At 35.8% G+C, this 22,739-nt stretch overlaps 1 protein-coding gene and 1 long non-coding RNA gene across 28 annotated transcripts in view; one reads left to right on the forward strand and one right to left on the reverse strand.

The window, feature by feature from the left end:
• Positions 1-14,635, reverse strand: part of ZBBX (zinc finger B-box domain containing) — a 283,593-nt gene extending 268,958 nt beyond the window's left edge. For 12 of the 26 annotated variants that reach the window (XR_008547313.2, XR_010155869.1, XR_008547314.2 and 9 more), the window contains exons 1-3: positions 13,567-13,729; positions 6,150-6,266; positions 1,783-1,896 (exon numbers count right to left, since the gene is read on the reverse strand). Coding sequence is in view for 16 of the 26 variants with exons in the window: in XM_054682341.2 (XP_054538316.1) it covers positions 1,783-1,896; positions 6,150-6,217 (182 nt within the window). In the remaining 10 variants the exon portion in view is untranslated. Of the gene's footprint in view, positions 1-1,782; positions 1,897-2,009; positions 2,127-6,149; positions 6,267-7,021; positions 7,104-12,957; positions 13,730-14,224 lie in introns of those variants that run through there. The other 14 variants (XR_010155871.1, XR_010155867.1, XM_063807305.1 and 11 more) reach the window with 8 other exon arrangements.
• The window catches only part of LOC107970837 (uncharacterized), a 94,063-nt gene continuing 84,997 nt past the window's right edge, over positions 13,674-22,739 (forward strand). The window contains exon 1 of one of the 2 annotated variants that reach the window (XR_001713782.3): positions 13,674-13,823. This is a non-coding gene — a long non-coding RNA (uncharacterized LOC107970837). The remainder of the gene's footprint in view (positions 13,824-22,739) is intronic. The other variant, XR_001713783.4, reaches the window with a different exon arrangement.

Genomic DNA, 22,739 nt, shown 5'->3' on the forward strand with positions numbered 1-22,739 from the left:
TGACATTTAATATCTGTGTGACCTCAGAAAACAATGTAACTATTCTGAAAACTCAGTCAAGCTTTAGAATGTTAAGAATCATCTAGAAAAGCTTCCACAGCTACGAAAAACTCACTATCAGGGCTGATTCCAGCAACTCTGATTCTCAGATGAGTATCATGATCCATTTAGAAGTCCAAACTAAGTCCAAATCAGGGAAGGTAAAAGAATTGGCCACTGGGTCATTAAAAGCAGCAAGACACATAATAAACTTTGTCATCCTGGATGACATACAACATGAGATGCTCTGATTAAACCAATGCTCTATTAGAGGGGGTATGTATATGCGTTATGCATATTTTTCAAAGAAATGGACTCTAAAGATAAATACTACTGAAAGTATAATGAACACATTTGAATTGTCATTAAATGTTAAGAAGGTACTTCTAGGTATTTGATGGTCATCACTTTGAGGACTAAACAAAAGTTAATTTAATATACAAACAGTTTGGTGATATTTAGTACCAGCAAATGGACATGAAACATGCACTCTCATACACTGTAGGAAAAGATTATAAACTTTTGACACCTATTTGGAAGACAATTTCTCAATGTCTATCACAATGTAAAATGCAAATAACACATTGACCTAAAATTACAGAGGTAGGAATTTATCCCACAAATAGCTTTGCATATGTAAGTGAAAATACATGAAGAAGCATGCTCATGGCAGCATTTATAATCATAAAATACTAAAAACATAAGATCTGAAAAATAAATGCTACTATATCCACACAAAAAATACTACGTAGCCACTAAGAAAATTAGGCTAATTTTCTTATCACATCAATGCATTCTGATGTGATAAGAGCATTAAGATATATTAAGTAAAATAGTAGGACATGAATTAATTCCCATATTTTTAGATGAACTCATTTGTAAAAAAAAAAAAAAAAGTAAACGATACAATATATGCAACAGATATACTCACTGAAAACAAAATACATTCACACACATGTATATATGTAGACTTACACAAAGATAAGACATTTGTGGAGAAAATTTTTAGTCATTAAAATGGGTGCTAGAAAATGGGCTGGGAGTTAGCCTAGAGCTAAGAAGAGAGAATTTCCATCACATAATTATTAGTTCTGTTTGTTATCATTTATATTATTTTATAACAAAACAACAAATTCAGTATAATTAGTACAAATATATAAGCATAATATTAGAAAGTTCTCATTAATAAAATTTCAGCTAACTAGCATTTGCTAAATATATTTTAAATATACATAAGGGTTTGAGCAATTCTGATTATATATATGTATGTATATATATATATGTAATAGCATTTATTTTTCAGATCTTCATTATGTATATATATGTGAACTCTTGCTCCCAAAAGCTTTTGAATACATAAAAATGGCTCTAAACATAAACTGGTGTTTATTTGTTATTGATGGCAATTTTCTGAGAGCAAAAGGTAAAGTGTGCACTGCTGTCATAAACATTCCAGACCATAAATCAATGAGAAGCCAAAAGTTAAATAAAAAGGAAATAAGAAAGGATAAGACCCAATAATGTTCAGAAGAAACAAAAGTAATGGTAATTTTAAAAAGCAACATGTCTCATCTAAGTGGCACAAAAACAAAAAATAGAAGGCCTTTGCTATTGCTCGTTCATCAGCAAAAGTCAGAAATTATCCATCCATTAAATGTTTTTATTGGAATGACAACAGTATATAAAATAGTTCTTTATATAATTTAGTTGATTCATCTAAAATTCTCTAAGAGTTTCACTCACTCTCTATCTTCCTTTTCTTTGTTTCTTGTGGATCGGAATTCTTGCAGTTTCTTCTCCATCTCTTGGTTCTCAAACTCTAACTGTACTTTCTCCATTCGCAGTTCTTGAGCATTTCTGAAGACATAAGATTTAAATGGAGAAAGCAGAAAAACAAGCGAAGCCAAAATAATTTTATATAATCTTTTCCTGTTAAATTAGAATCATGAATAATAAATAAAATATTTTACCTATTTCTTTTGTACTTCTCCGAAATCTGGTTTTTAAAGTTAGCATTTGCCTTCCATCAAAATCCTGAAGCAAATTATCTCTTCAAATCTTAGACTTTTGTTTTAATTATTACATTGCTAGGGGTTCAAAATTATAATTAACTTCATATATAAGGCATGTTTTTATATATGAACAAATATCTATGACATACAAACAGAAAACGAAATAAAAATATTGTCTAATTTTCATATTGTTTTGCCTCCAATGTAGTCAAGTAGTTTGAAGCACAGTATTTAAAACAATAGACAAAATATACATTTTTGCTGAACTGGTCACCTCCGAAATTTTAAATCTCTACCTTTATGTCATATATGTATGATGAGGAGGAAAAGGTAGTACCTGTTTGAGACCTATTAAGAATAAAGCCCCTATTAACAGTTTTGGTACGGGAGCTTCCTGTACAAGAGATTTTGATAACATCTGAAACTCACTAAGTTTTTGACAAAAGACATTTTCTTCATTTTACGAAGTCTGGTTATCAGTATTAGCCACCGACTCTTTCTTTCATAGATCTAACCCAAACTAATTCTCTAGCTTTTACTATTGTAAGTCCAAATCTCTTCCTTCAATATTACATTAGTGTTTTACTACAATCAAGCAGTGTGGGCACCCACGCATGCTATGGCATGGAACAAAATCAAGGCATAATAAAGTTCATAAAGGAGAAATCTTTCTAGAGGTAGCAAGCAATTACCAAAAAGCAAGCGGGCCAAGGATATGTCCTAGGCAGACACAATCCAGGAAGATATACAGAAAGTGATAGGAAGGGCTGTCCAGAGGGTTCAGAGAAGCTGGCTAAGATACAGAAAGAGAGGCATTTATTTGCATTGTATCTACTCCACAATGAGTAATGCAGCTACCACCTCAAACAAACACTGCTAGGTGATAGGATGTGAAATACAGTGGAGCTTCCAGTATTGAGAGGAATAGATGAGCATAAAGGTAATTGAAATATAGTGGAATAGTGCTGTCATTGGGGAAGTACAGGGGGCTACCTGGGCACAAAGAAACAGCACATACCCCAGCCCTGTGAATGCAGGAAGAGTTCCTGGAGAAGGTGAAGTATGAGCTGAAACCTAAAGGATGAAAGGACTTAGCCAGTCAAAGGGAAGTGCTGAGTGCAGTGTTCCAGAAAGGAGTGTGGACATAGGTAGCAAAGAGCAATGGGTGGGTCAAGGAACTAGAAGTTCTCTGTGACCAGACATTAAGTGCAGAATAGGAAAAGTAGCAAAAAATCAAACTGCTGAAGTGGATAGGATCATGAAGAGCCTTGTAAGCCATGATGAGAAATTGGGATTTATATTGTATGAACAATGAGGATCATTAAAGGGTTTTAAGAGAATTGATCAGACTTACATTTAGAAAGATCACTCAGGCTGTATCAAAGGAAATCAATTAGAAGGTGCAAGGCTAGAAGCAAGACAACCAATTAGTAGACTATTCCAGTAATCCAAATAATAGAGAATTTGGGCTAGTCTGACTGAGCAGGGGCAATGGAGAGAAAAATGGAGCTTTTGAGAAATTTAAGAAGATATAATTAACAAGTTGGAAACTGACCAGAAGTAGGTGACTGATTAGAGAGGGAACAAGGAAGAAATCTAAAATAATCCCATGTTTCTTATTTGAGCTGTCAGGAGGACAATGGTGTCTTTTCCTGAAACAGACCATTCTGAAATGGGCCACAGGTACAGTTCAGGATGATTAACAGTTTATCTCCATGCTTAAAGTCTTGAAAGCCTACCACACTTCACAAACTGCTTACAGGAGAAGAGTTAAAAAAACAAATATGATTGTGTCACTCATTTGCTTAGAAGACTTCTGACGTTTTTGAAGTCCCACTGTGGTAGAGGAAAAGGTTAAGGCTGTAGAAAAAGAGTGGCCTACTGACCAAGTGGTCAAGTTTATGTAAGGTTGGATTGTATGGATCTTACACAAAACAGAGGATTCCCCCTGGAGACAATGTTATACACAGAGCCATAAAGGGAAAGCAAGGCCACTGAGGAAAGCTAAGGTTGATCCTTAGCTTTATTTATTTAATTTATTGTTTAACAGATTTCTTTAAGATTTCCAAAATGATAAGTTCAGCAAAAATATGTATGTTGCCTATATAGAAAAAAAATTGTTATTTTAAATATTATGCATCAAACTACGTGATTAGAGGCAATACAGATGATATGAAAATTAGAAAATAATTTCTAATCAACAGAACAAATCCAAGGGCTAGAAATAAGATTGAAATGGTTTAGGGGCTGAGAAAGAGGTCAGGAGGACTGGAAGAACATCAGAATGTCAGACAATGTAAAGGCAATGTCCAAGGAGAACAGGCTTGGAACACGGAAAAAGTGAGAAAGAGAACTCTACGGTAATTACTGTGAGTGGGTATTCCTGTCCTGGTTTTTAATGGTTTGTGGATCAGGGAGACGTACAGGCCAGGGAATAGTGATTCCAACCTATTTCCAAACTCTTTACTATGACATACACATTAGTTATCATCTAGACCCTGCCTTTTTCTCCACCTTTCTTCTTAGACAATTGGATATGTCTGAGAAGTCCCCAAAATCATGTGGTCTCTGAGGAGTCCCCAAAATCATGTGGTCTCTGTGTCTTTGCATAAGTTTCACCCAATAATTACCCAACTAACTGCATCTCTCACTCAGAACTTGGGTACCTCCTCACTCCTGCTCTAGCAGTTTGAGCCATGTTCTCTCCTAGTACCTTGCCTGTACACATCACACCATGCTTCATTCTATATTGTCAGTGTAACTGTACTCATTCATATTCTCTCTAAGCTTTCGGAGTGCCAGGACTATGACTTCCTGCTTTTGTAGCCATCATTCCCTAGCACAGTGTATAGAAAATGCACACTTAATAAATGTTTGTTGGCTAAATGTTTATAGGTATAGACACGTGGCCCTGAAATATGTCACTAAAATCAAATAACACATGTCCCTTTTTCTTTTTCTATTAACAAAATTGGTAGTCCTAGCAATTAAATAGCTCCCCTCCCCACCAAAAACATGGTATACCTAAAAATGATAATGCCATATATTTTTATAACATTTCCAGTTTACACAATGCTTTTATACCCCATATCTCAAAGTGAAGAGAGCATTAGAATAGCTTTGAAGACACCAAATAACCACAAAACTATTGATCTGGATCAAAAAACTCAGAAACTCCAATTAAAAATGATAGTCTGGGCTGGGTGCACTGGCTCACACTTGTAATCCCAGCACTTTGGGAGGTAGAGGTGAGAGGATTACTTAAGGTCAGGAGTAAACCAACCTGGCCAACATGGCCAAGCACCATCTCTATTAAAAATACAAACATTAGCCAGGCATGGTGGCATGCGCCTGTAATCCCAGCTACTCCGGTGGCTGAGGCAGGAGAATCGCCTGAGGCCGGGAGGTGGAGGTTGCAGTGAGCCGAGACCGTGCCAGTGCACTCCAGCCTGGGTGAGGGAGCAAGACTTCGTCTAAAAAAAAAAGTCTGTCTTCATCCTATGCTGGCTGGCTCTTACTGATATTGAAGAGTAAAGCCCTAAGTATTTCCAGTGACTGTAGGTGACATCAAAGACAAACAGGGAGCTATACTCTCCCATACCCCTGCAAGGTCATAAAATTCCCAGGATGCCAGTAATTGTTTGGCTGTGGCTGAATGCATCTCCCAGTCATCTAGGACAGACCTCTCCTGGAAAAGGTCAATTCAACATAACATCCTTTATGTAAAGGGCTAAAGTATGTAGTGCTTTCTATTTCCTGGTTAGGGTCTCTTATCCTAATAGTCTCCCTAAATTTCAGGGTAATCCTTACTTAACTTTGAATAAGGGCCATGAAAAATATGTTTAACATTCTGTTGTATTACTTTAATAGGTAATGAACCAAACCTTTATAACTTGTCACATTGGTTCTTGTGGAATAAATATTTTTAATCCTCATTTTTAAACTATTATAGATTTATAGTATTTCAAAGCTATATTCTTATAGATAAAAATACAGGAATGTGAAAAATGAAGATAAGAATTCACAAAATAGTCAAAATTACAATATACAGAAGCTTTGCAACTATTCCTATTAAGAAATAAATATATATGAACTCACCTATATTTTAGCTTTACAGAATTTCCAGGTTTTCCCCATGGAAGAACAACAAAATCTTTTCTGTTCATGATTACCACCTTAATATTGTCTAAAAGTTATTCTGATTTGTAAACACTTCTGTAAAAGTAACAAAGACAAAAGAATTATGGCAGAGGTGAAGCAGTATAAGTTACAAATTCAAAACTCCATATAATTCAGGAATGTTTTTAAAACCTTATGAGCAAAAAGGCTGAATCAAAATTTAAACAGCAAAAATTATACACTGTTAGCCCTTTGTCCCCTTCAGCCACATATCAACCAGATAATCAAAAATATTAGAATAAAAAAATACAAAAAAAGTACAACTATTTACATAGCATTTATACTGTATTAAGTATTATAAGTAAGCAAGAGCTGATTTAAAGTATACAGTAGGTTATGTGTAGGCTATATGCAAATACTATGCCATTTTATATAAGGAACCTGAGCATCCTACGATTTTGGTGTTTGCAGGGTGTGAGGGAGTTACTGGAACCAGTCTCCTGTGGAAACCTAGAAATGACTGTATTTTAAGTTATGTAACTATTTATGTGCTAATAAAGTTAGAAATGTAACATGTCTGATGGAATTAAAATTTCACCAATATTTATGTACAGCTGACTCTTCAACAACATAAGGGTTAGGGGCACCAATCCCCCAAAAATCTGTGTACAACTTCTAATTTCCCCCAAATTTTACTATTAACCTATTGTTCATCGAAGCCTTACTGATAACATAATCAATGAATATATTATGTATGTTATATGTATGTACATACTATATTCTTTTAAAAAGTAAGCTAGATAACAGAAAATGTTATTGAGAAAATCATAAAGAAGAGAAAATATATTTACTATTTATTAAGTGGAAGTGAATCATGATCAGGGGCTTCACATTGAGCAGGCTGAGGAAGACGAAGATGAAGAGGAGTTGGTCCTGTCTCAGGAGTGGCAGAGATGGAAGTGGTAGACGACATGGAAGGGAAAGCAAGAGGGACAGGCACACAAGTGTAGCTATTATTTTTTAAAAAATTATTTATAAGTGGATCTGCACAGTTCAAACCTATGATGTTCAAGGGTAAACTGTATAGCAAAAGACTAGGGAAATAGTCAACTAAAAGTGAAGGATGCATTCATTAAAACAAACTAAAGCACATATTCTGGCTCTTTCTATTGCTAAGGCTATAAAAGTATACCAAGTATTTGTTCTATCTAAAAATAATATCCAAGGCCGTGCAGAGAGAAACGAAAAGAATCTTTGAGATACAATCTAAACCCAATATCCTTTTTATATATATATGGTCATATAAAATGAAAATTAAGGTATGTAATAATTACCCAAAGGCATTCTAATATCCTCATTTATCAAAGAAAATTTTAATGATGCTCTTTGGCTCAGATCAGAAATTAGCATATTTTAGAAAGAATTTTTCAACAAGAAATGAAACAAAAAGGATTTTCTGCTTAACTTTGAGTTAACCAGAAAATTAAATTATTCAGAACACCCTGTTTCCCAAGTATCCCAATTATTCATGGTTCTATAATAATTTACTCTGTAATGCTGAATTACTAAATCACATGAACAACTATTAGATTTTTATAGGAATAAAAATTTCCAAGTTCTAAGAGCTTTTAAAGAAATATGAGTCAATATTATAGTGACCATAGACTTAAATGCCCACACCATTTGATGCTGTCATTTATATATGTGTTCCTATGTGTGTGCTCATAACCACAATAAACATTTATTAAGGTTCTGCTATATACAAGGCAATGTGCTGAGAGGTATGGAGAGGAGTCAAGGCCGAGGGAGGTTTGTTTTCTGAGCTCAAATGGTTTAGAGTCAAATAGGGCAAATAGGACCCTAAATATAAAAGCCATAAAACAAGGTAAAAATTATAAGGGCTATAAAATTTATACATGTGATAATATAGGAAGTGAAAGAAAAGAGAGAATTCAGCTGGCTAGCATTTAAGTAAAGCTTTGAAGGAGAAAGGAGGCTTACAGATAAAGATATGGATTAGATGAACAATCCATACTGTTGGAAAGAATAGCTCTTGGATAAGGGACTAATGAATAGTTACACTTGCTTGGTGTGCAGGTTACGTGGAAGAAAAAAAATAAACATGAGTTTAGATATAGTGGCTGAGGCCCAATAATGAGTGGCTTTAAATGTCAAGTTTATAGCATTTGGAATTTATTCTGTAGCTAACGAGTCTAATGGGATTTAGCAGGGAAAACATAAGTCTAGAAGCTTTGCTCTAAGACTTAAGGAAGGACAGCACCAAAACTGGAGTTACCTAATAAAAGGCTATTGCGACATCAAAGTCTACACAACCAAATAAGTGGTTCTTCATCGTTGTTCCTTTGGGAGACTATCTTATATTTCAACGATGCAACCACTGATTGAAAACATTTTTGGGACGCCTCTTTTGAAACTGTCTAGAGAATCCATTTTACAGCTGGACGCGGTGGCTGACACCTGTAATCCCAGTACTTTGGGAGGCCAAGGTGGGCAGATGACTTGAGGTCAGGAGTTCGAGACCAGCCTGACTAACATGGTGAAACCCCATCTCCACTAAAAATACAAAAATTAGCCAGGCGTGGTGGCGTATACTTGTAATCCCAGCTACTTGGGAGGCTGAGGCAAGAGAATCACTTGAACCCGGGAGGTCGAGATTGCAGTGGGCCAAGATCGCACCACTGCACTCCAGTCTGGGTGACAGAGTGAGACTCTGTCTCAAAAAAGAAAAAAAAAAGAATCCATTATACACCAACAAACACACAAATTCATCTTGTTGTGCCTCATTTGAAATTAAAAATGATTGTGCAATAGGAGCAACTATTTTTTTTTCACTCAAACCTACCTCCAAATTACTTGGACTATCTCCAAAAATTAAATCTAACCTGAAAGGGTAGATCTTCACCATCTTGGAGGAAATTCTCTAGGAATTTATTCTCTAAATATAATTGCAAAATGGAATTACACAAAATAATTACTACATTTTAAGTAAGGTAGCAGTTGCCTTATGGGACTAGTTATGTTTGTACCTTCAATCCACAAACATGTATTTAACTGTTCTTTTGTGATCCCTATTAGTGGTCCCAGGTATTGAAGTCATAATAGCAAATAAGCCGTGTTGTCTTCCCTTGAGGCCCTCACAATCAAGGGGAAATCCACACAAGCAACCACAATATCATGGGGCATTTTGATAGAAGAATCTACAGCAGGCGTCTCACTCAGACTCAATTTTCAACCACCAAATCCTGTCTCTCAAAGCTAAATTAAGTGTCAACAAGAAATAAAGATACCATAGGAATGGCAAACTAAGATTTGGTTTGCTTTTTGGGAGGGAGGTGGTAGCATTTTCAAAAGTAATTCTCTTTTTTCTCCCTCATTTTTGTAGGTAGTATATTTGTCCCATTTTCATCAAATAGCAGCTACCAAAGGCACGTTTCAAAAACCTCCAGGAATAATCCTGCTCCATAACATGGAATCTGTATTGCTTTCTGATCATATTCAGGGAATCCAAATACTGGCCTCTTGCCTACAATTGATAACTTTGTCACAAAAACTTCCATAATGTTATTATTATCATTAAAGAGATAAAATAATTTCCAAAGTTAATCTGTCTGATTATTAAAATGATCTAAATAATCTAAATTGCTATAATTTTGCTTACACATTGAGATATACAATATAATTTTATGTGTATGTACATATATAAAGCTAAACTGATATATGATTGATTTTACTGATACAAAAAATGAACGAATATCTGTAAATCTCATTACAATAAGATGACTCAGATTTATAGCTCTGCTGATAATGTTATTTAACCAATAAATGGTCTTATTCAAGGGGGATTTCACTTCACTGAATGCAATTAGTAAGGCTTCTTCTCAATTACATATTTTATCTAGTCACCTACATAAGCTAATTTCCTTGTATGAAGAAAAAGGGGAGATTATAATTCTGAGTCATATTATTCTGCCTGTTTCCTTTTGTAAAGCCAACAGAGAATTTAGTCACCTTTCTGGGGATAGCAAGGATATAACAATGTCAGCAGCAAGAATAGCAAAGCACAAAATTTTAGACACCTAATAAAACCAGAGGAATACAGATAAACTCCTTACTATGCAAAACTTATACTTCCTTGTGTCTTTTGGTCATTCAGTTTTTTTTATAACTAAATACCAAAAATTTAGTAGTGATTTGGAAAAATTTCTAGTTACCTGATTTATTAGACTACATTATTTTTCTGTCTACAACCCCATTTTTCCTCACACAAAATACCCAATATAACCCAAAATTGTCCATGATGGTTTGATGATCCTTCTACACATGTTCCTATTTTGAGAAAGCAACCCACACATCAAAACCTACTGCCACAGAATGGAAACAAGGAACGTGCAATGCTCTATACAGGTAGAAACTCAGAGCATTCGGCCAGAGGTGCAAGAGAACACCATTGGCAGAATGGGAGGTTTGGGAAACCACTGTTTACAAGATGGGCCACTTTTTGTAACTGAAAACTTATCTAAGTTTAGTTAACTCTTCTAATGACTCAGATCATGCTAGGCACAAGACTTAAAAACCATACCATAAATAGGGATTTTCCCTTACTGTAGCAATATTTTGAAAGGGTCTAATTAGCAAGCAACTTTGGGTGAATTAACATGTTTAGGCATTTAGTACCATAGTACTTAGAAATCAGAGACCCAAGAAAGAAATGTTAAATGAGAATTTAAAATAGTTGCTTTTAATAATTAAAAGAATTTTACTTTTCACATTTCTTCTATCTGTAATTATCCTTATTTTAAATATATATATATATTTTAAAATATTTTAAAAATTATAAGGCAAGAACTGATAATACATGATTTCTAGAATAGTATCTTGTGCTGGAGTGTCCTACTAAATAAATGTGTGCCACATTCTCATAGCAAAAGCTCTAAAAGTAAAGCAGGTATTGATATAGTTTGGCTGTGTCTCCACCCAAATCTCATCTTGAATTGTAATCCCCATAATTCCCACATGTGGCGGGAGGGCCCTGGTAGGAGATAATTGAATCATGGGGACAGTTTCCCCCACGCTATTTTCGTGATAGTAAGTTCTCATGAGATCTGATGGTTTTATAAGGGCCATCCCCCTTCACTTAGCTGTCATCCTTCTCTTTCCTGCCACCATGTGAAGAAGGATGTGTTTGCTTTCCTTTCTGCCATGATTATAAGTTTCCTGAGGCCTCCCCAGCCCTGCAGAACTGTGAGTCAAACCTCTTTCCTTTGTAAATAACCCAGTCTTAGGTATTTCTTCATAGCAGTGTGAGAACGGACTAATATAGGTATTGACTTCAGGTTGCATTCAATCTTTCAGCCAAACAAGATATCTGATAGTAAAATACTGCTTCAAGGCGCTAAATGGTACCCAAGTTGCCCATTTTTTATGCTCTATAGGCAGGTTCTCTTGAGAACAACTGAGAAACTTTGCCTTTAGATATCAAGGGACAAGATACCATTTTAAAATACTTTTGATTAAAAATAATAAACAATATTAAAAGGTACTGAATTTAAGGTCAGAAAACCTAGGTAGACTAAATTCACTGGATTTAAAGTCATAAGATCTTTGTGTGATAGAAATCTCTGAGCTTCAGCTTATCCATGTAGAAAATGGTAAGGATCCTCTCCCCCTCTAATTTGCAGGATATTAAACAAAAGGTGTCTGATTTGTGACTTGACTTGTCAAGCTGTGGGCTTCTATAAGACCTCCAGAGAGCTCACGGTTCAGGGAAAGGGGCAGCCTTAGAAACTACCTAGAGAAGGCACAGCCTTAGAAACTACCTAGAGAAGAAAATGGAGCATCAAGATTGTGCTTTACCCTTAGCATCTCTGCTTTCATCTTTTTTACATAATGAGCTTTAGTGTTTACCTCTCTGCTCACCAAGTTTTATTCTACTCAATGCTCAATTCGAAGGCTGCCTGTATCATGAAGATTCCCTCCATCGAAACCAAGCTTCTCCTCGTATAGAAAGACCATGTTTATTAAACTCATTTGCTATTGTATGTTACCTTGTGTTATTTTTTGCATCTTTGTTTATATAGATTTTGTTTCCCTAAGTAGCCCAAATATTTGAGAGTGGTCCTACCATTGACCTTTGAAACCCCAGCAATCAATACAGTCCCTATACATAATGTAGTGCCAATAATAATGTGCTAAGTATGTAATTTTTTTTCTACTGCTTTTAGTTTTTTGCACAACCTACACTACGGAAAAAATTAAACACGCCCTCTTTCCCACTTCAACTAAACTTTTTGTTTCCTTTTTTCCATGTTTCCTAACGATCTTGATGAGCAATCAACAAATATACATTGAACACTCTCTCCCTGCCAGGTGTCAGGTTAAGCACTGAGGATCAAGGTCAACCAGACAGGTATAATACCAGTCTTCACTGAACTTACACTCTGGTGAAGGAAGTAGGTAAAAATTAAAAAGCGAATAAAATAATTGCAAGAATTATTAAGTGTCTTGAAAGACATAAAGGAACTACTTTCAAACAATTCATTTGTAATACAATTGGTAAAATTATGACAGGTCAGGGCAGCCCTCTGTGTAGACTATAAGATAAACTAAATTGGAGAAAGGCAGAGGGAGTCATTACATTTGCATAAGCATACAGTTTGTATAATTTTAATCCTGTGTAGTTTCAACTTTACTATATTTTTTTAATGAGCCTTGTTAACTTTAGATTTTAAGTCAAGCTATAAAATATATATAACTGAACCTTATATACCTGAGTCCCTCTACTGCTGATTTTGGGAAGAAAAAATAAACTTCCACATCTTCAGATTTCTCAGGAATCGGGCACCCCGCACCATAGCCCTTACTTGTGAGGAGTAGACTTCAAGAAGTAAGTGGGTGCATGTGAACGCGCAGGCAGACTAAAGGCTACAAAAGGGGATGAAATATGGTTTCTCAGGGTGCCAAATTTTTCATAAGGTGCAAATGACTTAAAAGGATAAAAGGGGCTAGTATTTGAAAGGGTCGGGCTGCAGAAGGGGTACAACTGATGCAGTCCCCAATTTCACTGTCTGGGGTTCACTCTTGATTCATTTATCCATTAGCATTTTGGGCTGGGAAGTCTTTGGTGTATACCAAAGGCTTTCAACTCCTGAGGCCAGGGCCCCGTCCTGCTGCCTGCAGGCCTGGCACTATGTCAGCCTATGGCAGGAGCTCAGCAAACACTTGCTGGGCCGGTGCCTCCAGCTCCACCCGAGCTGAGTCTGCTTCCCAGCCGCGCTGCCCGCTCTGCTCCCCGCACCAACTAGCCCGGGCTTGCTGCCCGCTAGGCGGACTCAGAGACCCTCCTCCCCTCTCATCCACCCGCAGCCAGACAACCCACCTGGAGACCCCAGCCTCTCGCGTCACCACCGCCGGATGGCCGCGGATAGCTGCCGGGAGTTTCCGTCTTGGTCTCCTTGGTTACCGCGTTACCTCGGTACCCATAGCAACCAGAAAGCTGGGTTCTGCCACTGTCCGCCGGCAGAGGGCGAAAAGGAGCCTGCGAAATGAGAGAGAAGGGTGATCACAGGAAGGAAAAGGGCGGAAAAACTCAACAGGCTCTGGAAGCTTTCCGCCAGAGAGGATCTTGGAGATTAGGTATGTGCTAAACCTGAGCATGTGTCATATTCCAAGCACAAGTGAGAGACTTATATGTCATATTTGATTCTTCCTCATAGCAAGCCGGCTTAAATCTAAAAAAATTAAGGCACAAAAAACTTGACTATCTTAATCCAAAATTACAAAGCTAGCAAATGGCAGACCCACAAATTAATTCAAGGAGTTTAGTCTCAGAACTCCCACATTTATGCTATGTTTACATGATTTATCAAAGGCTACCATAGGCAAAGTCAATAGAGATTCCAGGTCTCTTCAAAAGTCCAGAACTCTCTTTTCTTTGTACCGAATACATGACCCGTGGAGTCTAATGCATATAAAACAAAAAGCAAAAGCAAATATATGCACACACACACACACACACACACACACAGTTAACCCACAATTCTCAACTCAACTCTTCTTTTCCGAGCAAAGCTGCACCTGTAGTGAATTTATCTTTGGCTTCCTAAATATGCTGTTTTTTATCTCCCTTTTTAAATACTGCAAGTAGGATGTGTGGTTGGTACTGCACTGTATAGGCTTCTATGCTTAACCACATTGCATCTATCTCGGTACCAGACTAACAATCCTAACTATTACAGTTAATGTACTAATCTTTACACCATTACTTTTGACATTACTATGCCTGCCAATACCCATTATAAAAAAAAATAATGATTTCACTTGGCATATTCAATTATATAAGATTACAACCACTATGGATAAGAGAAGACAATGGTAGTCTTCTGGTTATAAGTCTGGATTTTGGAGTCAGGCAGATTCGAGATTGAGTGCCAGTACTGCCACAACTTACCTGCTGTGTGACCATGAGCAAGTAACAATGCTCAGTCTAACTGCTTAAATGAGATAACAGTACACTTAGTCCATACGTAATGTAGTATGGAAGAGTAAATGAAACAATAAATATTAAGTATTTAGCTGTAAGCCAGGCCCATAGTGAGTGCTTAATAAACAGTAAGAAACAGTGGTGCTGGTGTGGCTATGATGGTTGCTATTAACGTGTTCATGGTATAACTTTACCAAGTCCTTCCTTTAACTGTAATACAAGAACAAGTTTCAGGTGGATGTGCGATACTACTGGTTTTCTTGCGCAGACTATTTCCCATACAGGTGCGCTCTTCAAATTACCAAAGATATATTCAGCTTTCGTCCATTTACTGATCTATTCATTTATTTATTTATTTATTCCACAAATATTTATTGAAAGTCCATTTCCTAGATCCCAAAAATACTGGAGTGAAGAAATCGTCAAAGCCCCTCCTATTTTCAAATATATTTTAACAGGAGCAGAAAGGCAATAAACAAGTACAAACGCATGTCAGCTGCTATGAAGAAAACTAAAGCCAAATAAAGAAATAGAAACTAATTGAGTTCTGTTTTAGGGTAGATGGCCAGGGAAGTATCTGAATGCAAGGAAAGAGAAAGACATGGGCCATTAGAGGAAGAAACAGTCCAGAGAGAACAGTAAACACACGTCAATTATGTCCCAGTAAAGATTATTTTGCAAATAACCTCTCCTCACTTCTACAAAGGACTTTTACTTCAAAAAATGATTCTTACAATGCATTTACTTGCACAATAGTAAAATTAAACACATAAAAATAATGTATAAAATATTCTTGCACTTTTTGAAAGCATTAAAAGAACATTATCTTATATTTAGAAAAATAGCTTATGCACAGTTATGAAAAGGCAAAGCAGAGACAAAAACTAAGCCTATGCTAAGTCACATAGTAAAATAAAAAGTATGAAGTGCTTGTCTTTCAGAATGATGATTAGTGACAAAATGAAATGAAACATGTCAAAACAATTACAGCTCTAGAGAGATGATATTCTCTCCACTGAAGCAAAATGCGTTTAACTGGCACACCAGCAATGCCGCACACAGTTCACCACAACTATATCAAGAGCACAGTATTCCTGAGGGTTTTTCCAAACTCATGCTTCGTTGTGCCACTGTGGAGACAAGGTTTGAATACAAGTTTTCTGAACTGGAGATATTCGATTTAAAGAGATAAAAATTACCGGCAATGCAGAAATTAAGAGCACAGATTTACATGACTCATTTTCCTAAGCTTGAAATAAGGGTCAGGGACTGTAAACAAGTATTATCCAAAACTTAGAAATAAGGTAAAGCCAAAAACAGCATGTCTTTTCAATACCATACTAGAATACTGTTTAAGATAATCTGAGCATTACATGATTTTCTAAAAAAAAGTGTTGCTTTTCTTATCATTAACTATTGATAAAGTCTCTGTGTAATGTTGTATGTTTATTTGAACATTTTTTCACCTGCATTTTTCATATCATTTGTATCTGGATATGTAAATAATGTCTTTCCTTTAAATAAAATAATTTCAAAGCTAATGGTTTTATTGCAGTACACAACTTTAACCAGTTTTGTATCTAACCTAGAAATCTCATACTAATATTTTATCTCAATTCCTATATACAGTCAGCTACCAAATTTTCTTTGAACCAGCTTTACCATTCTAATAATTCCATCCTTAATGAATTAAACTGTATCGCATGTATATTCTCTACTTAAAGAATATCTTGTTTTTAAGTATTGCAATTATATTTTGATAATACCAAATCTTTGGAAGAAAATGGGACAAATATCATATCTGCAGCTTTCCAGAAGTATTCTCTCAATTTCCATTTGCTCTTTGGCCCTTCGGATTCTTTTATAGGCAAAAGTTTGTGGGCATTTCAAGGTAGCAAAACCAAATTCCTACCATCTCCTTTTTTACAAGCCCTGAAATGTGGTTTTACTTTTACATGAAGCATCTACTTTCTTTATGCCTTGGTAAATGCTAAATATAACATCCTATTACATATGTATGGGGTTTTTCAACTTGTCAAGAAAACTGAGCTTTAGAGGCAACATAAAATTACAAAAAATCTTTAGCAAAAACTAAATTAGTATGATATAAATATATTTAAATGCATCCGAATGGCTAAACTTGAGGAAGAATAAAAAGAAACTTAGAGTTAAGAGGTGACATTGGCCTTTTATAATTTTTCTCCACTTTGTAATTTCTGCCTATCATCCATGACACAGAATTTCTAAGCAAATAAATTTTCATAACACAAGGCAATTATTACTGATGCTTCACAAATGGAGGAGAATCATCAGGGCCTATGATAAATTTTCGATTCCTGCAATGTGCAGTGTCTTCCAAATTGAAAAATAAATGTATAGCCTTGTTGAATGAGCATAGTTAAATTTAATCAACATTTATTCAACACCTGTTCTATTCCAGGCATGGCCCTAAGATAGGTACAAAGGTGAACAAAGACACCATCTCTGTCCTTGAGTAATTCAAGTGAGAGTTTACAACTAATTAATATGTAAGGTATTAAGTACTACGTTCAAAAAGAATGGGAGCATTACATGTTTGTGGCATGGGCAGAATTTCGAGTTGGTTCAAACATAGTATATGTGGCAAAAAGATAAGAATGAAAAGTTGTGCTAGGAGCACATTAAAAAGAACTTTGAATGTTACCCTATTCACAATGGAAACTGTGAAATTTTCTTTTCTTCTCTCCTCTTAATACCCTCAAATAATTTTTAAAGCAGATCTTTAAGCATCTCAGTATGTGTATAGCCGCATCTTTCAAGGGTAATTCTGTTGGCAATGTAAAAATAGAGCAAATGGAAAAAAGGAAGACAAGAGACACTTTTAAAATATGGTTATATTAGTCCAAGATAGAAATAATAAGTCTTGAATAAATCAAGGCAGAGGGCAGAGGCCAAGTGAAACAGTTTCCAAGGATTTTGTAAACTCCCAATAGGGCTTGGAAAGCACAGATACGTGGTTAGCTAGGAATATGGAACAGAGCTGCTTATCTCTACATTTGATAGCTTGGTAAATAAGTAGATGGTACTGATAACCAGCCATGGAAGAGCAAGAGAATAAATAAGCTCACAGAGAGTGGGGTCAAGAAGGCAGGGCAGACTGAGTTTTTACTTTTGCAATAGCAGTAGGGAGGAATACAAAAATATAACATAGCTCTAGTTACTTAGGAGACAACCATATATATTAGGTTACCATCAGCATGTAATCAGATAGTAACCAGAGCTGAAGGAAAAGTTTAAATTGTCCAAGGAGTCCTCGGAGAAACTACAGAAGACATAGTATTGAGAGAGGCATTCATTCAGCATTCCTAAAATAGACCAATATAAAACCCATACGTGACCTTCTTTATCCAGCAGTGTTTTTACTGCAGGGTCTCTGCAAATGAGGTTGGCAACCTGAATGAATTTATTCCTGTAATCATCTATTCTTCGCAGTGTTCTCATGCATTTACTGCAGACAAGCATGCACTACATCAGCTGGTAGAAAAGAAGAACTAGCACTGGTCATCGAAGCTTGCATTGCCAATATCAACATTCCTAATACAAAACTTTTTAAATTGTTGGTGTATATATGGGTCCAGAGAAGGTGAAGACACAATTCACATGATGGAGTCTTTAGAAAGTCAGTTTCAAAAAACAGAACACTTTATTTGAACATAAATAACATTGTTTTCGCTATAACCTCAATTTAATACAATCATGTGTCTCTTAATGATGAGGATATGTTCTAAGAAATATGTGATTAGGTTATTTTGTCATTGTACAAACATCAAAGAGTGAACTGACACAAACCTAGATGTTATACACCTAGGCTATTTGGTATAGCCTATTGCTTCTAGATTGTAAGCCCTTACAGCATGCTACTGTACTGAATACTATACACAACTATAACACAATGGTCAGTATTTGTGTATCTAAGCATATGTAAACACAGAAAAAGGACTGCCAAAATGCAGTATAAAAGACAAAAAAAAAATGGAATACCTATATAGGGCACTTACCGTAATTGGAGTTGGCAGAACTGGAAGTTGCTTTGGATGAGTGAGTAGGTACTATAGACTTTATAAACACTATAAACTTAGGCTACCCTAAATTTTTTTTTTAAATTCTTTTTTTAATATAAATTAGCCTTACCTTCCTTTAACTTTACTTTATAAACTTATAATTTTTTTAAACTTTTTGACCCTTTTGTAAAGACAACTCAAAACAAACACATCGTACAGATGTACACAAAATTTTTTTTCCTTGTATGCTTATCTATAAGCCTTTTTCTATTTATTCCTTCTAATTTTAAAACTGTTTTTGTTAAAAACTAAGACACAAACACATGTATTACCCAAGCCCTACACAGAGTCAGGATCATCAAGACATCCCCAGGCGATAAGTAATTTTTCAGCTCCATTATAATCATATGGGGCCACCATTGTGTATGTCGTCCTGTCATTGACTGAAACTTACGTGGTGCATAACTGTATAAGGTTAGTGTTTCTTAGTTCCACCTAAGGATTGATAAGCAGATATGGTGGACAACAATAATCTGCCACTCTTCCTTCTGCCTTTGCCTGACAACAATCTGTCAGTCTTGGCAGCCATGTTTCATTATGTGACCCAACCTACCCTTGTAATGGTTTATTGAACAGGAGTCCAAACTGAACCAGTCAGATACTCTCCTGTGAGAATAAGAGATTGAGATTGAGAGAGAAAATCATGGGGCAAAAATATTCTGTCATTTGGACAGAAGAAAGAAAGAAAGGATAAAAGGTAAAAAAAGAAAAAATAAAGGAGGGGAGTAGAGGCAGGGAGAGAAGGAAGCAAAGATGAGAGACAGATTTCAGATTTTCTGGAAATTTTCCCCTTCCTGAAGACTAGCTACATCCAAAAACGATACACTCCTGCATCTTTAAAATAAAATTCTCTTATTAATTACTTAAACTAGGATGGATTGTTTTGGTTGTGCAGAATAGAGAACCTTGACTTAAATGACTACCAGAAGAATCATAAAGTAAAACCAAAGTAACTTTCTTTATAAGGAAACTCCAAAGTATAGATTCCCAGAGAATTCTTTTAAACAGCAGTAGAGCATTGATCTGTAACTCTCATAATTGCAAATTAATATTCTTGCATAGGCATATATAAGGGAGTTGTTCTAGCATGCTTTTGAAGTCATCTCCTCAAAAAAAACTAAAATCTCTTATTTATTTTTTAATCACTTAAGTTTCTTAGTTTATTTGCTTTAAGTTTAGCTGTGCCAGTTTTGCTAGCAAACAATTATTTATAATTGATATAGCTTTAGGGAAAAGCTAATCTTAAAAAGAAAAAAGCTGGCATTTCAGAGAAAAAGTCATTTGTTTCTGGTCCTTGCCAAGTTTCAATAAGTGTATCATACTGTCTTCTTGAGATTTATGCACTGTTTGCTGTACTTCATTTGGAAAATTTGCATTTTTCTCTTACGCACTCAAGCTAGGAAGCACAAAACAAGAGTTATAAGGTTTGTTTGACATGAGATGTCTAACAGTAATTTTCTTTCATCAACTTTATTCTCTTACAGTTCCAATCCCCAAGGGAAGATTTTTCATTAGATTTTGTAAAATATTTTATAATAACTGCCTTACCTTTGGGAAAGTTACTGCCACACTATTTCAAAAGATTTGTCACAACTTTGTCCATAAGAAAGGTATCCTTCTTATGCCCATTGTGAGTTAATATTACCCGTGTACCCATTTTCACATTAATTCAGAAAATTACAATGCACCTAACATGGCTAGCTTTGGTGAAGGTAATGCTCATTCAGATATTCACCAAACACTTATTGAGGACCTACTATGCTTTAGGCATTCTTACAGAAAATGGGCATAACTATGAACAAGAAAGATTTGTATTCTGTACTTGTGAAAAATATAGGCTAGATGAGGGACACAGACAAGAATTCAGAATAATAACTGCTAAAACTGTGAGAATATTATCAGAAAAAGGATACTTGCTCAATAGCTGGGGCTCAAGAAAGACTTCTTAGCATAATCTATAATGATGTTCAATGTAGCATAATGATTTTCAGTCACAATGATGTTCAATGTTGGCCTAGTCTGTTGCGTAGGAACATCATACTGGTATGGAGCGTGGGTGAAATTACTGTTCTGGATAGAAAAAAGAAAGCATATACAAATTTCCCTGCAGTGAGTTAGAATATAAGCACAGAGAATCTAAAAATTTCTAGCATTACTGAAACATACAAGGGACTCAAGAGACGTTGAGAAAGAGAGAAGAGGTGGAAGGAAGTCATACAATTCCGCGAAGGGAAGATTCATTAAGAGGTCTTCGCTGTTGTATAGGAGATACTAATGGACTAGGCCAAAGCAGAGGAAGCAAAGCTGAAGGGAAGTGAAAGGAGCTATTAGTTATCAAAATCTTATCAATGGACTTGGAATTAACTAGATGAGAGGCTGAGGAGTGAAGGATGACCCACGTGTATTTATGGGTCTGAAGATACAATTTAAAATGATTCAAACTACGCTGAATTAAGGAACATTCATTTATTAATTCAAACATGCCATTGGATACCTACCATATGCCAGGTATTGTTTTGGAAGCTGGCACCTTGAACACAAGTAACAACCTATTTGTTTTCATTAAGTTTCTATTTTATTGGAAAGAAAAATATACACCGGTTTTAGTTTATTTCATCAAGAGAATAAAACAGATCAAAAGACACCTTTCTAGGATGAGATCCTATTTTAGGTAGAATAGTCACAGAAAACCTCTCTGAGCGACATTTGCAAAGAGCCACGTTAAATGAGGAGAAAGCCACGCGAAAGTCTGGAATGTTTCTAGAAGAGGAACATCAATATCCTAGGGTGGAACAAATGAGAGTGTGGTTTAAATGTGGTGAAAATGTTAGGAGATAAGACTATATGGAGGGATAGGCAGTAAGATAGGAGATGAAGGCCAAAATAAGGGGTTTGCATCCCATGCCAACTAATATAGGGAGTTACGAACAAGCTTTAAACAGAGGAGTGACAACTGATTTATATTTTTATAAGATAACATGGGCAACCAGAGGACATTGGCTATAGAGAGTTAAAGACAGGGAGATCAGTGAGAATATTAATGCAATCTTCCAGAAAAGACAATCACTAAGTTATGGTATTAAGGACTCAATCACTGCATTAGAATGCAGGATGGCTACTATGACACGATCCGACATAGCAATAGATTAAACAAAATAAACATTGACCTCTCTCTCACTTAGCATGTAAGTGAACACAATCCAGAATTTAGTTGTGTCCAGAGGGTAAAAGGTACCTAGGCTCCTTCCATTGTGCTGTTCTGCCTTTCTCAACATGTCACTTTGTATTTACTGGTCTAAGATAAATGACCCAGCTCCTGCCATCAAGCTAGCGTTCAAGCCAATGAGACTCAAAGAAGAAAGACAGAAAATGAAAGCACACCCTTGTTTGTTTATTTAATAATTAATATGTGAAGATCATGTCTTAAATTTGCATTTCTTTTATAATAAGCTTCAACATTTTCTAATGACAGTTTGTATTTCTATTTTTGAGAATTGCCTCTTTTCTTTTCTTTTTTATTTTGCTTTATGTTCTGGAATACATGTGCAGAACATGCAGGTTTGTTACATAGGTATACATGTACCATGGTAGTTTGCTGCACCTTTCAACCCACCATCTAGGTTTTAAGCCCCACATGCCTTAGGTATTTGTCCTAATGTTCTCCCTCCCCTTGCCCCCGACCACCTGACAGGCCTCAGTGTGTGATGTTTCCCTCCCTGTGCCCATGTGTTCTCACTGTTCAACTCCCACTTATGAGTGAGAACATGCAGTGTTTGGTTTTCTGTTCCTATGTTACTTTGCTGAAAATGATGGTTTCCAGCTTCATCCATGTCCCTGCAAAGGACATGAACTCATTCTTTTTTATGGCTGCATAGTACTCCATGGTGTATATGTGCCACATTTTGTTTATCCAGTCTATCGCTGATGGGCATTTGGGTTGGTTCCAAATCTTTGCTATTGTAAATAGTG

This window comes from Pan troglodytes, chromosome 2 (genome assembly GCF_028858775.2).
Source record: "Pan troglodytes isolate AG18354 chromosome 2, NHGRI_mPanTro3-v2.0_pri, whole genome shotgun sequence".
Classification (NCBI taxonomy): domain Eukaryota; kingdom Metazoa; phylum Chordata; class Mammalia; order Primates; family Hominidae; genus Pan; species Pan troglodytes.